The 17,559-nt window shown below is 42.4% G+C and overlaps 1 protein-coding gene across 13 annotated transcripts in view; it reads left to right on the top strand.

The window, feature by feature from the left end:
* The window catches only part of GRIN2B (glutamate ionotropic receptor NMDA type subunit 2B), a 298,063-nt gene extending 290,940 nt beyond the window's left edge, over window positions 1–7,123 (top strand). For all 13 annotated transcript variants that reach the window (XM_081879276.1, XM_081879287.1, XM_081879286.1 and 10 more), the window contains one exon: window positions 2,124–7,123. In XM_081879276.1, coding sequence (XP_081735402.1) covers window positions 2,124–4,022 — 1,899 coding nt within the window. In that variant the 3' untranslated portion in view covers window positions 4,023–7,123. The remainder of the gene's footprint in view (window positions 1–2,123) is intronic.
* Window positions 7,124–17,559: the final 10,436 nt, after the last annotated feature.

The raw sequence follows: 17,559 nt of genomic DNA on the forward strand, positions 1-17,559 counted from the left end.
GGGAGAATCTAAATTCTTGGGACAGTGGCCTCAGCCACTTCTTCAACAAGGTGTGAAAAGGTTTTCTGTAATTTTTGGTAATTTATCTGAAAGAACAAGAGCATCCTTGCCAGGCAGCAGGTGGAAGCCACCTGTTTCAAGCAGCACTATAAGAGGAGCTTGGATGAAGGCAGGACCTGGTCTCTGAATGGTACAGCAAGACTTTTTCAAGTGTTGGTTCAGGGGTTGGAGAGAGGCCACTATTTCAGCTTTGCTTCAGAGTAAATGTCTTGGAGAAGCATAATGAAAGACTCAAAACAAGAAGGGGGGTTTCTTTGGAGCAGAACATTGTGTAGAACTCTGACTTTTAGGTAACTCCCCCCTCCCATGTTTCTGAGTAGATTTTACTGACGAAAACAAAGGACGCTTAGATCAGAAACTTTCTCTCTAGCAAATAATTTCTGTATGAATTTCCTTGAATTCCAAAATTCTTTCCCTTTCATTATTTCAAATATTATTATTTATTTAGTAGATTTTTTTTATCTCCCTTCAGCAGTAACAATCTCATGGCAGCATACAATAGCTACACAACAAATTGTCTGTCTGCCTGCCTGCCTGTCTGTCTGTCTGCCTGCCTCTCTCTCTCTCTCTCTCTCTCTCTCTCTCTCTCTCTCTTTCACTCACACTCACAAACACACAATTATATTACTACATTAAAAACATTAAAACAGCAGCTATCATTAGATCAGAGCCTGAAAAATCCAATTATTTCCAAATGCTTGCAGAAAGAGATGAATTTTCAAAGTAGCAAAAACTAAACAATTAAGGGGCAAGCAGAACTTCCTGAGGGGTGGCATTCCATAGCCAGGGCACCACCAGTAAGAAGGCCCTGCTACTAGTTATCACTCCAATTCGTGAGCTGTGGAAAACATACAAGAAAGTTCATTTCTCTGTCCAGTTAGAGATTATGAACTGCACAAGGCTGCATTGACAGATCCCAGCCAATATTATTACATTGTGTGATGCTGCACTAAGGAATCAGATGCTCCTGCATAAGCTGCCTTTTACTTAATAAATTCATCAGTTTGAGTTCCTAGGATTAAAGATGATTTGGAGGTGACAATGTAAATGTTCATTGTTAAAATGTGGATTTTTTCATCATTACTTTCTTTGCTTAACAGACTAGGCTCTTAATTGTAAAACTCTGATCCACTTTTAGGATGCTTTTAAAATGCGGAATTCTTTGACCAGAAAAGTCAAACTCAGACAAAGTATTAAGACAGCATAATTCTGGTTGGGAAAATCTATTTTGTACAACTTCCTAATTTATACAATTCTTTATCAGGACTAGGGAAAAAGAGCTGGAACTCATACAGCAATTGTGGGTCAGAGTCTGTAATCAAGATGAATAACAACGACTAGAGGCTATGCAGAGGGTCAGGAAACTGTGCCAAGTGAACCAATATGTTGTACCTCTAAAAGTCATGTCCTGACAGCCTCAAATTTCTGGCTGGTTATATGTTTCCTCAGACCCGTTTCCAAAATCTGTAAGCTAAAGAATATTTGCAAAGGAAGGAGTTGGACTCTTTTAGGTATTCTAAGTAAGAAGTATCACCTTGAATCACGCCTAGAAACTAAATGTAAACAAGTGCTGTGGATCAAAGGCTTGTCTAATGGCCTATCTGCAGTAGTTGGAGATTCAGAATAATCTCATGTGCATGATTACAAACTGTCTGAAGTGCTTACCAGGGCATTGGAAAACAGTGATCAAATCCTGCAGCTAGTGCTTAAGGTGTAACCCTTAAACAGTACTCCTGACCACAGCACTCTGAGCATCTGATCTGTAAGAAACATCTGCAACCATGTCTAAAAAAACCAAACCACTTCAATAAAGGTCTGAATAAATGTCTAGATTTATTTCAATTTAATAATGAAAGGGCAAGGGATAGAGGGGTAAAGGTGGAGGAAGATTAAAAGTGGAAGAACCATTATGATAGTGTCTAGATTGTCTCATCTCCCAACGATATCCCACTGAGGATCCTATTTAGCAAAGGACAAGGTTCTTTATCTCAGTCCTCCAAGCTCTGCATCTCCCCTACTGGAATGCTCCTCTGCTAACCTCCCTTTGCTTTCTCCCATTGCAGGGTATTTACAGCTGCATCCATGGAGTGGCTATCGAGGACCGCCATTCTTCCATGAACTCCCCCACTGCCACCATGAACAATACCCATTCCAACATTTTGCGCCTGCTCCGAACAGCAAAGAACATGGCAAACCTTTCAGGTGTCAATGGCTCACCACAAAGTGCCCTGGATTTTATCCGTCGCGAATCCTCTGTCTACGATATCTCTGAGCACCGCCGTAGCTTCACTCACTCCGACTGCAAGTCTTATAACAACCCACCCTGCGAGGAAAACCTCTTCAGTGATTATATTAGTGAGGTGGAAAGGACCTTTGGTAATCTGCAGCTGAAAGAAAGCAATGTTTACCAAGACCATTATCATCACCACCATCGCCCCCATAGCATAGGGAGCGCCAGCTCCATCGATGGACTGTATGACTGTGATAATCCACCCTTCTCCGCACAGCCTCGATCTCTCAGTAAGAAGCCATTAGATATCGGTTTGCCGCCGGCCAAACATGGCCAGTTAGGTGACCTTTATGGCAAGTTGTCTTTCAAGAGTGACCGATACAGCGGTGGAGGGGCACACGATGATTTGATCCGTTCAGATGTCTCGGACATATCGACTCATACCGTGACTTATGGCAACATTGAGGGCAATGCTGCAAAGCGGCGAAAACAGCAGTATAAAGATAGTCTAAAGAAGCGGCCAGCCTCGGCCAAGTCGCGGAGAGAGTTTGATGAGATTGAACTGGCCTATCGCCGGCGTCCCCGTTCCCCTGACCACAAGCGCTACTTTAGGGACAAGGAAGGGCTACGGGATTTCTATTTGGACCAGTTCCGGGCTAAGGAGAACTCACCGCACTGGGAACATGTGGATCTGACGGATATTTATAAAGAGCGGGGAGATGACTTCAAACGTGACACTATAGGGGGAGCAGGGACATGTACTAACAGGACCCACCACAAACACGGGTCGGGGGAGTTTGGAGCAAACAATGAGCACAAGCACAGTGTTGTGAGTGGGGTACCAGCGCCATGGGAGAAAAACCTCACCAATCTCGATTGGGAGGAACGCCCTGGCGCTAACTATTGCCGCAGTTGCCCATCAAAGCTGCATAACTACACTCCGACCGTGGTGGGGCAGAATTCCACCCGCCAGCCATGCATCCGGTGTGAAGCCTGCAAGAAGGCCGGAAACCTCTACGACATCAGTGAGGACAACTCCCTCCAAGAGCTGGATCAGCCATCTGCTCCTGTGCCCGTGGCAACCAGCACCTCCACTACCAAGTATCCTCAGAGCCCTTCCAACTCTGCCTCCAAGGTGCAGAAGAAGAATCGCAACAAGCTACGCCGGCAGCACTCCTACGACACCTTTGTGGATCTGCAGAAGGAAGACGCCGCCCTGGCCCCCCGCAGCGTCAGCCTGAAGGACAAGGGCCGCTTTTTGGAGGGAAGCCCCTATGCCCACATGTTTGAGATGCCAGCCAACGAGTCCACTTTTGCCAACAACAAGTCCTCAGTGCCCGCCACCAGCCACCACCACCACAACAATCCTGGCATTAGTGGTGGTTATATGCTCAGCAAGTCGCTCTACCCCGACCGGGTCACTCAAAACCCTTTCATCCCCACTTTTGGGGATGACCAGTGCTTGCTCCACGGCAGCAAATCCTATTTCTTCAGGCAGCCTGTGGTGGCAGGAGGGCCCAAGGCCAGGCCAGACTTCCGAGCCATTGTCACCACCAACAAGCCGGTGGTCTCGGCCCTCCATGGGGCTGTGCCAGCCCGTTTCCAGAAGGACATCTGTATAGGGAACCAGTCCAACCCCTGTGTGCCTAACAACAAAAACCCCAGGGCTTTCAATGGCTCCAGCAACGGGCATGTTTATGAGAAACTTTCCAGTATTGAGTCTGATGTCTGAGTGATGGGGAAAAGCATGGGAGGGGATGGTGCTGGAAATGCAACGTGTGGGAGGGGCAGGTGGTGGGTTCAGACCTAGTTCCCATTTGCTACTCTTCTGCTACTCTTTTTTTCTTTGTGGAGTATTGGAGTTCTGCTTAGGCAGCGCTGATGCGAAGTGCCACCTCTTTCTTTCCCCAGATCCCCCATCCCCGATGATCTCTTTTCATTTCTCCACTCACAGTTCCATTCCTGGCCATCACATGTCAGAGCTTAGTAGCTTAGCTTGTGTTTTCACAGTTGGGAAAGGCAAAGGCATGGTTGAGGAGAGGCCAGCATACGAGTGGGAGCAATAGCCGCAGAGTTTGGGGTTTTCTCGGCGCTAAACTGTGATGGTTAGTACAGATACGAGAAGGTGGCCTGAGGCGGAGAATGGAAGAGATAGAATGGGCATGAAGAAGATACAGGTCTTCTTACATATGTACTTTTAAGCAAAATTGATGGGACGTGAATAGTGTGGGATCAACTTAATGCATTTTATGTTGATTACATGCAAAAAAATCATTCAGTTCTTTTGTGAAGACTCTGTGGGTTAAAGGCTGAAATATGGAGTTGCATATATACATATACATATATATATATATATACTGAAGATAAAAATGTATTGAAATCTTGGTATATTTACCAGGGGGAGGGGAGATTTGATATGTATGCAGATCTAGCCAGTGGTCCAGTCAACAGTAACCCAGTGAGGTCACTTCTGAAAGACGAATTGGAATGATAAAAGCGAATGCCAGTGAAACTTTCAGCAAAAGTCTTGGGAAAATTCAAATGTTGGGGTCCCAGGGGAGGTTTTGTTGCAGGTTTTGTGCTACTCATGAACAACTTGTTAATTTTGAAATGGTGAAATATCAAATATGGGTTGGTTTATGCACAAGCTTAAATGTGAAAATTAATTGACACGAACCATCGTAACAACATGAGTTTCTTATCGCTACGATATTTAGTAGACAAACCCAGCAGAGCAAACCTTTCCAATGCAAGGGAACATAAAGGGCAGTGAATGAAAAGAAGAGCAGGGTTGGCAACTCAAGCTCCACTGTTGTTCTGATGAATTTAATCTGGCAGGGAGAAGGCTCAGCCATTGCTCCCCCCTCTAGAATATCATGCAACACGAGCAAGATGAATAATGGAAAGGCTTTCTCTGCTGATGGTGTATTTCCTCTGAGTAGAAAGTGGAAGAAGGCGGTGGTGGGAATAGGGCCAGCACAAGTTAGACATGTGTATATGTGTATTTATTGAATATATTCTTATATTTGATAATTATAGTGTTGTGGAAATACACGGCTTGTCTTCCACAGAGCATGAGGAGATGAATCATCAGATCCTACAGATGCTGTGGTGACGACTGGAGAGCAGAGTTGGAAAGATGTGGGGAATATTGTTGTGAAGGGGACCGGCAGGTTCAAAAGTGCAAAAGCGATATCACTTAGCATCTTGAGAGTTGTTCTGGCCCTGTCTTCAGTGCATATGGTACTGATAACAGCAGTTTGGCTACCAAGGAGGAATAACTGTAAATGCAAGTTAAAATGAGACACTTGTTAGAAGCGATATTGTTTCGTTTACAGCAGGAACCCTCAGGTAAGGGCAACAGGTCCATTGTTGCTTCCCAAAAATGTGGCAAAGCACCTCACTTTTTCATGGGTCTGTTGTTCTGCTTTCCTAACTGGAAAGGACTGTGAAAAGTGCTCTTCGGCTATCTTGGGCACATTGCAGTAGAACTGAACGCATGGACAGGCACAGGCCCTGAGCTTTGGAAGCAGCCATTCTTTTTCGAGCCACATTTCCTGCAGCTGATTCTCTTCTCGTGTATCCTTCCAACCATACCCTACTTGGCTTTATCTTAATACCTTTCTCGCATTTAAGCCAACTGAAGGCCTTGTTTTTTTGGTAGGCAGAGGCCAGGAGGAAGGGCCTGAACATTTTGTGAAATCGGATTCCCCCACCTCCTCTGGATTTACTAAGCAAGTTATGGAAGGAGGGACGCCCTCTCTATGGTTGGAGGAGTAGAACGCCTTTTGGTTCCTCTCTTCTTTCTCCTGTAAAGAAAATAATGCTTGCTTAGCAGTCTGCAGAAATGGAGTGAACCCTCTGACAAGAGCAGTTGAGAAGGCATTCATTTCATTTGTAAATATGGTTTTCTTTTCTATTACATTTTGTACAAACTAGTGCTTCTCTTCTTGTGAATATTCAGGTTTGGAGAGAAGAGGGATTTTAGGTTGTCCTCCCACCCCTGCAACTTTCAGGCAATGTGTCTGGAACTTGTTTGATGTGGGCCCAGGCTGTTAAAAATGGGGGAGAAGGAGAGAAAACTGCATGCATTGAATACCTCTATCTACACACCTGCCACCTTTTTTCTTCATGGTTCGAAAATATATTAGATCACCTCTAGCCTTGCTAGCAGGGCTTTCATGTTCTAATGGAAGCACACTATATCTCCCTTGCTTGATTCTAAACTCCATACCATAACCCTTCTCTGGAATCTGGGTCCTGGGCATTGTGCTGTTTTCCCTTGGTGATGAAGCAAACCATCATTTTGAATGTTCAGTTTAGATCATCACCCAACACTACAGGGACTTCTCCAAAGTTAATGTTGGCTTGGAAACCTTGGGACTGGGAAATCTCAGTTTACTAGTACTTCTTAAGGTTTATTAAGCAGCTGGGTTTGATCCTACTGATTAAGCCTGCCTTTGGCAGCTATGTCAGTATTCCCATCCCTCAGCTGAAACCAAATACAGTTGAGAATGGTACTTCGGAGAAAATTAAACTGAAAAACAAACCAAAAAGATACTAACTGAACTCTCAGAATGATTCCAGATCTTTGTTTTGGATGACGGTTCACTATGGTTCACATTTTCTTATAACCTTTTTCTCTGACCCTAGCTCAATTTAAACGTTGAATGACATGTTTACATTTATAGTGTTTAGGTTTGATAATATTAAAGTGCTTTACAAATTTTAATTTGTGTGCACAGAGTGTGAAAATTGTCTGCTTAAGGATAACAGGAAATGTTGGAGGACTTTCAACAACAATCCATTTGCAGGTGTCTTGTGTATTGCCTTGACACATGAAATGAGCCTCTGGCTTTCTTTCCCCTTCTCTTTCATTTGAAACATACATTTTTCTTTCTCTTGAAATTTGACCAAGAGGGAAAGGGTTGGTTGGATCACACACACACACACACACACACACACACACACTCTTTTTGGAACACTGATTACAATTTTGTAATTTAAAATTCCGAGTGTTATTTCACTAAAAATAATCGAGTGAACATAACAGGAAATTTTAGCAGCAGGTGCTGTTTATGCTAGAATGGAGGCTGTGATGTTACTTGCTTAACTTGCCAAAAAAATACATGAGACTTTGTACGAGAGGCCAACAAAAGTGAATGTTTATCAGCTCAGAAACCCAGTTTCTTCTTCCTCTTAGAAAAATGGGGTGTGTTCCTAATATTTTTGTCATTTCATAACATTGATTCCCCCCCCCACCATGAACTAAGGGTGTTTGTTTTGCATGGGTGAGTGGTTCTGTACCTGAACATATATAATGTAACTGGTATGGTTTTTTTTCAGTCTGGCATATCTTGCCATTAATGTCTTTTGGGAGGATATATTGAAATACTTTTTAAATGCTCATACTTCTGGAGCCATGGCAATATGTATGTAATAAATGTTATGGTATAAAGGAGGAAAAGATGGGGTGGGGTGGGAGAATGGCAGACTTCCCATGCTGTTAGACATTAGTATGGCATGCTGCCGGACCACTTATTCTGGCATTCTTTAATGGAGGTGGTATGTCTGCCAATGTAGCAATACACCATGTTATGTTATGTTATATCCTGCCATAATGTGTGGTGCTCCATAAATTTGGTGAGTGGGGTATTATGCATGACACAAACATATCAAAGAAAATGGGTTGTCCCTGCATCAGCACTAATCTACAGGTTTTTAAAAGTATACTGCCCCTCTCCATCCCCACCCCATACTCCCTTGCACATGTAAATCAACTAGTATCTCTCATACTTGCCAAAATCCAACACAATCCCAATTTGGGCACAGGTATTCCGGCAGTTTCTTACAACCCACTTCCTGCCACTGGGAATTCTTCAAATTCCTTTAATAAAAATCTACATCATTCCTAAATACAGTCATCGTTAGAATAATCAGAGGCTAGTTGCACAGAGGAACTATTTTGTTCCAGGATGTTGTCAGAACAAACATGTATGCCTCATGAGTTTGCTTAGATCAAGCATGGCCGTATCCCTTCTTGTCCAAAAGAGCTGGCAGCCTATATTCATGATTGTACTCCGTATTGCCCACCTGCTCCCAAATGGGGCTTGTGTTGGTTTCATTCCATCACATCCATCAGATATATGCGCATGAAGCTACCTGAAAGATCGGGCCCTGAAGTTCCTGGCAACAATAGAAGAGGACCTCAACCCCTCAAGCTTGCATTTTGCATCCTCTCCCATAAGTGCTTCCCTACAATTACATATTGAACATACCAGGTCTGTCCAAGTGGAAAACGTCCACTCTACTTCTGGACGCTGCTCGAATATGAAGAAAGTAATTAGTGGGACACTAGCTTTGTCCCCCAAGGGCTTATTTCCAGTTTGTAGCCAAATAGGCTTCCAAGCCATAATTCTGTTCTTAATATTCCCTACACCCTCACCACTGGAAAAGTTGGTTAGGGTTATAACCGCCAGTTATAGATCCAGACATATAGCATCATTTTCATTATGGATGGGTTTCCATTTCTGGCACCCATCCAGACAAACTTCAAACTAAACCACCACATTTTAAAAACTTTTATTTTAAATACTTTGAAGGCCCGCCCTTTCCAGCCTCTGAATGTTACCAAATTCCCTTTATTGTTGACAATAATGTGAATTAGTGTAGAGTACATCTTGACAAAATTAGAATATTCTCTATTAGCAAAGTCCAGTTAAAAACAACAAAGCAGTGCTATGAAGATTGAAGATCACTTCACACAACCAGACCAGCTTGGTGATAGACCAGTGAGCTAAGGAGGGGCATAGACAAAGGGCACCCCCATAAGCTTCAAATTAAATTGCCCTCCTCCATGATGAGTTGGTGGAGTGAGTGGATCCAGGTTCAGGTCCGCCCGTGGTAAAGCTTAATACCATACCCAGCTCACATGTCATGCCATCTGCGAAGCTGTGGGGTATGCAACGATTTGACCACATGTCAGACTGAGCTGGATCCATTTGGTCAGCAAGCCCATCATGCCAATTCAATCATCTGAACTGGGCTCAAGATAAAATCTGTGTTATCAGTTATTCATAATTTAATTTATTTAACCTATCACAAGTGGTTGTAATGAATACCACAGTTAAGTTCTTGGAAGGTCCGACCTATTCCATACTGAGTTAACTGCATTTCTTTCATCACCACATACTAAAAAGCTGAATAATATATATGTAGGTCTCACATAACTTCAGCAAAAAGCCTGAGTATGTATGGACACATCTCAAACATCAAAATCAATATATTTCAGCAAACATTTTTGACTCTTTTTAGTCACAATAAAGCATTTTATCAAAGCAGAAACAATGCAACATTTCCTGACATTGTTTTTAATGTTATGTATTCATGTTGTGCCATATATATCATCCGCTTATTTGATTGCGGTTATATGTAAATATAAGTGTACATATGTACAGGAGCTAATTACAGCAGCTATATTCAGGTTGGGGGAAGAGGGTAATTTTTTTATATGTACAGTATTTCCATATTAAGCAAAGGCATGGGGAAGGGGGAATTGACTTATGAGTTGTGGTTTTCCTTGGTCTGTGGTGTTTGAAGTTGTTTCAGTGGTTGCTTTTGCCAGTTTGGGAAGTTTATCTGGATGTTCTATGTGTGTGCTAAGAAAGGGACTCATGTTGGGGGAGGTTTGGGGGCTGGTGGCGGGTGGGGAGGAAAAGGGTGTTAATAGTTTCCTTAATTAGAACATGTATTGATAGCTAGAGATTACATGTTTGCGATTATATGTTTGAAACACCAGGCTACCCCTTTCCTTAGATTGTCTGTCTTTCTTTTTTCCCCCTCTCTCTCCTCTGAAAACTGTCCCATGTTTCTCTCCCTTCCTTTTCCTGGGATGTTAGTAACATCCACCATTTTGATATGTGTGTCTTTCTCTGACATTGTTCAAGGGTCTTCTTCATCCACTTCTTCTGCAAGGAAAAGCCATTTTCTAACATCCCTCCTACACAGCAGGTTGTTATTCTGGATCTTCTACGTTAAACCCATGTCAGAGCCTCACTCCCCATGTTCAAATCTGACCATAACCCCACCTTACTGAAGTGTGTTCAGATATCTTCTGAGGTTTTGTACCTCATTTTTTTGTTCAGACTACTCTGCTTCTTTGGCTGTCACCTCACCCCCTCCGGCTCTCTTGCTGTGCATGTGTGATTTTGGGCATCTAAAGATGGCATCTCTTTTCCAAGCAGAACCCTTTCATTGTGGGTAGTAAAGCTAGTGTGGTAGACTGAGTTGAGTGTTAGATTTGTACTTCACATCCTTACTCAGCCATGAAGCTTGCTAGATGGCCTACTCTTGGAGAGATGAAATTGGGATTATCCTAGATATGCCACCCTGCACTATTTGAAGGAAGGGCAGGATTTTAATTATTTAATATGATTAAAATATAAATAATTGACAGATGTTGTTACCCAGCCACCCACATGCTAATAGGTACATTTCTGAAATCACCTGGTATTGCTCTTCAGCTAGTCAGGTAGCGGCAGAGCAGTGTACCATCTGTGATCTCCTTGGAAAAGTTCTTTTGACTCTAATAAACAGTTGGCATGATTTGACAATTGAGGCATGGACACAAAGCCTTTTCACCATGCTTTCTTTCATGAGGGTCCTCATAAATCCCATCAAATGCACTTTGTCAGCCTTCATTTCAACCATCTAACATTGTATTACCTTAAAATTGCCTTCTTATTACAAGAAATCTTGTTCATAAGTCTTTATATGGTTGGTTGCTCATCGTTATGTCCTCTCTAATTTTCTCAACACCCTTTTGTAAAAGTGCAAAATAAAATCAAAAGTATATCTAGTACGCTTACCCTCCCCTGTTCCCTCTTGCTACTGCCCTTGTTGTCTAACATCAGCCCTTTTGACACCCTGATCTTGTTATCCAAAAACACAAGGCGAGCCTGCTGGATCAGGCCAGTGGCCCAGCTAGTCCAGCATCTCACAGGGGCCAATGAGATGCCTATGGGAAGCCTGAAAGCAGGACTTGACCACAGCAGCCCTCTCCCCACCCTTGATTCCCAGTGGTTGGTATTCAGACACCTCCTGCCTTCAACAGTGGAGGCAGAACCATGCCAGAATAATGAGTTCCTCCCACAAAGTGGCCAATGTTCACTCCCCTCTTCACTGAGCCAGCTTCACTCATATCTCCTTATCCCTTGTGAAGGAAACAGACCTTCTTTTATTTCCAAAGGCTTGGTGTCTGAGGGTTTGATTTCCATTTGGGAGGTATGGTTTATGCTGAGTACAACCTACCAGAATATTCTCTCGCACAAGCTCCATTGAGCACTCCTTGTGCTGGATTCCACCCATTGTTTGTAGAGAGGTGCCTCCTCACCCCCCCCCCTCACTGCATTAAGGGATGTTCCTGCGTTACATAATCCTCACCTGCTCCTTTTATTTTGGTCATTTTCAAATGTTCTTAGCATCAAGTTCATGTGTTTTAGGCTACCAATAGTGGTGTGGAAAACAATGGCCTTAGCATGTTTTCCCTGAGAAAACAAAATAGAAAGAAAGGGCTCGTGGTAGTTGATGTTTTCTTCAGCAGCTGCAGGTTACCCAAGGAGCTGCCCTCACCCTTCTGTCACATGCAGAATAAGGATATTAATGTTTTGTTTGGCTTTCTGAACTGTGTATTGGGGTGGGGATATGGGCGCATGCCAGCCTGACCATCTTTTAAAGTAAAGTGGGGTTCAGGGTAGCCTTTCAGCCCAACAATTTGCCTTTTCAGTTAAAAGCATCTGGATTTGCATTGTGCCTTTGTATTATTCTTACTGATTTGGAAATAACTTTGCTTAATGATATCTTCCCATGGAAAACTGGTAATTGAAATCTATTGGTTGACCAGTTCTCTAGCCAGTTAACTAGCTTTATTTGTACTGATTTTTACCATAATGTTATGTAATGCTTATTGTGTGCCTTTCATTTATGTAGCAATTTGCAGGTCAATCCAATCTGTTTGTTTTAGTAGCAGCATCTGAAACAATGATTTGCAATCTTCCTAGCTCAAGTTCAATTCTCCCTTTGTACAAGCCCCACTCGCAGGGTGCTGCCTAGGGGCAGGGGGAATCTTGCGCCCCTCCCTCTCTCTGGACCATAGAATTACTCTTGTGTGACCTAACTGTTCTACAACAAAGGCAGGGGCAACTGCCTTTATAGAGATCACGTCCCAGAATATATACAGGGTTGTGGAACAAGCCATGCCCTTTTATTGACTCTGTGACCCTTCCATCTAACCATATGAGCAAATGTGTAAGAACTGGACATGGGGAGTTCTGTTCTGGATAAAGAATGTGTAGAATATCATGAAGAGCCATGACTAAAGCCAGAGAGGATGCTGATGTTTCTCTCTACTAAGATATAAGCTCCACTTGCATTGTAGTTTGTGAGAGGGAAGCTGAGAGTATATATAGTTTTATCTTAAAGGCAGGTGTTAGTTTTTGTGATTTGCTGTAAGAGAGCAAAAGTAAAGCCTTGTGGAATGAGTTATTATTTTGCCAAGTATAAAACTGTTTAAAGCTCTTGGTTGGGGGCTCAATGGGTGTGGCAAAGGACTTTGGCTCCCTCTGAAAGGTTGATTTTACAGCTCAAAAGTCCTGTGTGCACGTGGTGCACATTTGCCACCTGAATAAAGTGGACTGAGAGTAGCTTTACAGTGTACATATAGCTAGATTTGTAGACCGGAAGGACTAATGTGTGGCCTATTTTTCTGTGCAATTCATGATAGGCAGAAGAGATTAAGAACAGATTTGAAGGATTCCTTGCTAGCCAAACATCATTCCATAGAAGTGGGAGAATATGCCCCTCTGCAACTTGGATTCTGTTATTCCCACAACCCACCAACTCCCTTATGTTCTTAGTGGATGGTGCTGTCAGATGTAGGGCAATGTGTTATTCAGTATGTGGACAGTATGTCACAGATGCCTCTGATTGTCACTGGTGACTGCCTATTGCTCTTATGTGCAACATTTCCCCTCCGTGCTGCTTCTGTTTCAGCTATCGGCTGCATCGTCATCCTTGTTAGTGTGCCAGCCTCTTTTGCTTCGCAGCCAAGGGCTGCACTGTCTGCAGCACAGCGCCTTGCTTTTCTGCCATGCCCTCCTTATTCACAGCCGGGTGCCAGGTGTCTTTCACTTGGTGCCAAGCTTCTTTCTGCCTTGCTACCAACTGCTGTGGTGCATACATCACTGAGTAACCTCTCATACATCTCAGAGGAAACATTGCTTGGAATGCCCTTTGGGTGACTCCTGAGACTATGGCAAACCCATCAACACCCTTTAATTAATTGTTCATACTCTGTTGGTTCAATTTGCACTATTATCATGGCCACCTTTACTCTTTAACAGGATGAAATTTAGACTTTGAGCCATAAGCTAAGTCTTGCTAGCTAGCAGATAACTGATTTGGATTTAGGCTAATGTGTTTCTTTGCTGAATAATGCAATTGCTAAAAGGCGTATTACAGCCAGTACCTGACATCCTGTCTTGTTGCAAGACTCTGGCAGGGTCATTTGGGGAAAGTGGGAAGGTGCATTTACTGCAATCCTCTCATTTCCCAAAGCCAGTTTGTGGATTGATAGGAGAGCTGTATGGGGGGAGGTCAATCTTCAGCATGAAGCACTGCAGGGACCAATTTCCCCCCTTTATGCCTAAAAAGAAGCTTTCGGTGGGAATACACATATTGGGAAGGAAGCACCAGGAAAGGGTTGAACCTCCACCCTTCTGCAGCCATGATAAAATTCCTCCTTCCCATGGCTGCTTTAAGCCTAAGCAAGAAACACTTGAGAGGTTCAATCATAGGTCTTTGGTATTAAGATGCACCTTAGCCTAGAGATACAGATGAGAATTGGGAAAAGGAAAGCATAAAGGAGGTATAAGAGGCATGGGAATGACAGGAGCAAAGTCTCCTTATAGTCCATAACATTTCACAGTCAAATATTTAGTTCCTAGTATAAATCATTGGCTTTGGAAGCCTGACTCAATTACTGTGTTTATTCAAACAGGCAGGCAGGCACACACAAACCACTGTGAAATGTGTGTGCATGTTGTATGCATACTTTTAGGTAAGTCAGGGGAGCTCGGGTGGGGGGTAAAGGAGGTGTAGCCTACAATACAATGCTAAGATAGTTTCCAGTCTGTGTTGTTCAGATGGGAGGCCGTATAATCTGTGTTTGTAATGTGTTTGATGGTAGGACAGTTCTGAGATGTCATTGTTAGAGAGCAGAGCTTTGCAATATATCTCTCTGGTCTTTTGTGCATCAGAAAGTTGCTGTTCTGTCTCATGCTCTCTCATTTGGGGTGGGGTGGGGGCTTTTCCAATGATTAGGGGGCAAAAAACCCTGGATCCTATTCTAGTTATATAGCGATGCTAGCCCTGATTCCAGAAGCATCTTCTTCCAAAATCACTGATGAAGGAGGCACCATATTGTGGGAGTGGGAGACAGCAGTTCTGTTGTTCACAGCTTTCGAAAAGCACAGCTGGAAAGGGTGCAGCCAGCAAAGACGTTTTTAAGGGAAATCACGTAAAACATCCTCATTGGCAACATGTGTTTGCCTTACTTACTGAAGTTTTGTTTAGAACTAGTACAGAATGGCTCCACCATCACTGCAGTAGACAGCTGATACAGTGCACAGTAAACAAGGGCATTCTATAAAATAAATAGTTGAAAACTGTAAATGCAAGAATGTCACGAGCTGTGGTAGTAAGTGAGCACATTTCTCACTGGTGGTATTGCAGGAATTGTGCAGTCATTGCCTACACTGTTTGTGGAAATGCTGCAATAGAGACACTGCTAGAAATGTAGATCCCATATCACGAATGAGTAATGGCAACACACTTACACTCCAGTTCTGCGCAGCACTCTGTGCATCCAGAAGCCTAACTGCATATAATATTAACAGTATGATTTACAATCGCATTGCATGCTATTTTTTTGAAAAAGAATACAGGTGCAGGGATGTGAGTGTCAATAAGATCAGAGTGCACAGGATGAGAAGGGTTAAGCTCTACTCAGATGCAATTTGCATGAAATTCCCCTCCCTGCCCAGCACAGCTACTCACATTACATACCAAGCTCCCATTGGCATCAGTGGAGATTCTCCCTCCCCAATGGTAGTTTCTGTGTTGTGGGGGGCATTTTATGGAGATTGTGCCAAGAGGAGGAAGGATCCTGATAACAGTTGTTTCCGCTGCACTTGATATTTAATTTTTAACAACACACAATGTGATTGCTAATCACATCATTAATGTAATGTGTAGTTAGGCCCCTAAAGCCACTGAATTTTGTCGGATTAAGCATGTCGAACTTGGTGTAGGACTGGACTGTGAATGTGCTTTAACAAACTGATCATCTGGAAAGCCTCCTCCCTTTAAAAAACGAACTAGGAAATTTCTAACAAAACTTTCCTAGTGGGAAAAAAGCACTTTGCCAACATTTGGCCACTAGTAAAAGAAAAGAAAAATCTCCAGACTGAAATGGAGCTTAATTGATAATTTAAACTGACTAAAATGAATGTTTTGTGTATGTGGAATGAATGGTGAGACCAAGTTAGAATGATTCATCTGAAACAAAAGAAATTCTGAAAATGAATGTAACTAAAAATGTAGATTTCCTTCTTTTGTCTGTATTATAGAGAGAGAACACAATTTACAATTGACAGAAATAACAATTTCAAGCAACATTTCCCAAAACAGCAAGGAACGTCAGCATGAACCGCATTACTGTATGATTCTAGGCTTGCTGCTGTTCAAAGACCCAATGCTCTTCTTCATCTTTTCTCTTTTATGGGTTTTCACAGCTTCCCTATCCTTATCCATAATGAATGGCTAAATCCACCAGGTTGTCTCATTCAAAATCTAATTTCTGTACATTTACTTCAGCTAGTGCTTCCTTACGGTGTGTGTGTGTGTGTGTGTGCTTGACTGATTGATTGATTAATACATAGAATCACTATGATTGATTATATAGAGTACTGTTAATCAAACATGGATTGCTGAGGGTCCTGAATATTATATTGTGCTATTTACTTATATACAGTATTTCTTAGTCATCTTTTTATGTGGGTGGGTGTCATCTCATAATAGGGAATGGAGTGATAGTTGAAAGGATTGGAGGAAGCAGGAGCTATGCATATAGGTATTCACATAGTGACTTGTGTAAATCAGAGCCACATTCTCTTTGAATGCATTGTAACATATATTACAGCTCAGTCTTGCCCTTCTCTTCACCTCCATTGGTCTTTCTTCCAGTGTTTTCTGGAGCTAACATTACTGGGGAAGAGGGGGAAGACAGTTTTCTGAAGCCTATGCAAGTTACCGAGCACATCATATACATTCCAAAACTTGGAATGTTGTTCATCTGAAACAGACTGTCAAGTGATGAGACATTTACCACATTTCTTAATCTGCTCAGAAATATTTAGAAACTGTAGTAATAAAATTCATCACTTGGCAGGATGTTTCAGTTGACTGGCATACCAAGCAATAAATATGTACCTGGTAAGTTACCAATTGGTCCATGAACATCTGTAGTCACTTATAGGGAGTATGGAATTCATACAGAACAAGATGAAGAGACAGATGAAAACAATATATTATTCCTTAATCTCCCATGTATGTAACCAGATGCATGCAAGTGGTGTTTGGGTGAACAAGACCCACACTGGAAACCAATTCACTTCAATTTAGGTGGGTAATTGTAAACTTTGGATCAAACAATGCATTTATCACAATCAACAACCTCCAAAGTGCCATAAACAGTTCCAAAATATGTCTGTCAAAGAGAATTGACAGTCAAGACTTCTGGTTAGAAGTCCTAGTTAGTTGATCTGTTGGTTATAGTATAAATAGTCTGTTTTCAGGTTTTAGATTTAAATCTGGTAGAGAAATTTCTATGAAATTCTAGTATGAGAGATGGGAAATTGTGTTTGAAGTTTTAAAATAATTCACATTTGCCCAGATACCTTTGTCCATAATTCTTGCAGCTTCCTCCAATTGTTTCAGCTATTTTGCATTATGAAATCACACCCATTCACAGAGAAGGGCGACTCAGAAATCAGGAGAGAAATAAATGTTCCTCCCTAGTGAAATTCCATTGGCATTCTGTGCCATGTTCTTGTGGGTATCTCCAGCCACTGGGGAAAACCTGGATTTTCCCAGTCTTTTGGTTAGAGTCAATAAATCCCTCCTGTGTTGAATCTTGTCATCTCATATATTTA

Source organism: Podarcis erhardii (genome assembly GCF_964252035.2).
Source record: "Podarcis erhardii genome assembly, chromosome: 10".
In the NCBI taxonomy this organism is placed as follows: Eukaryota; Metazoa; Chordata; class Lepidosauria; order Squamata; family Lacertidae; genus Podarcis; species Podarcis erhardii.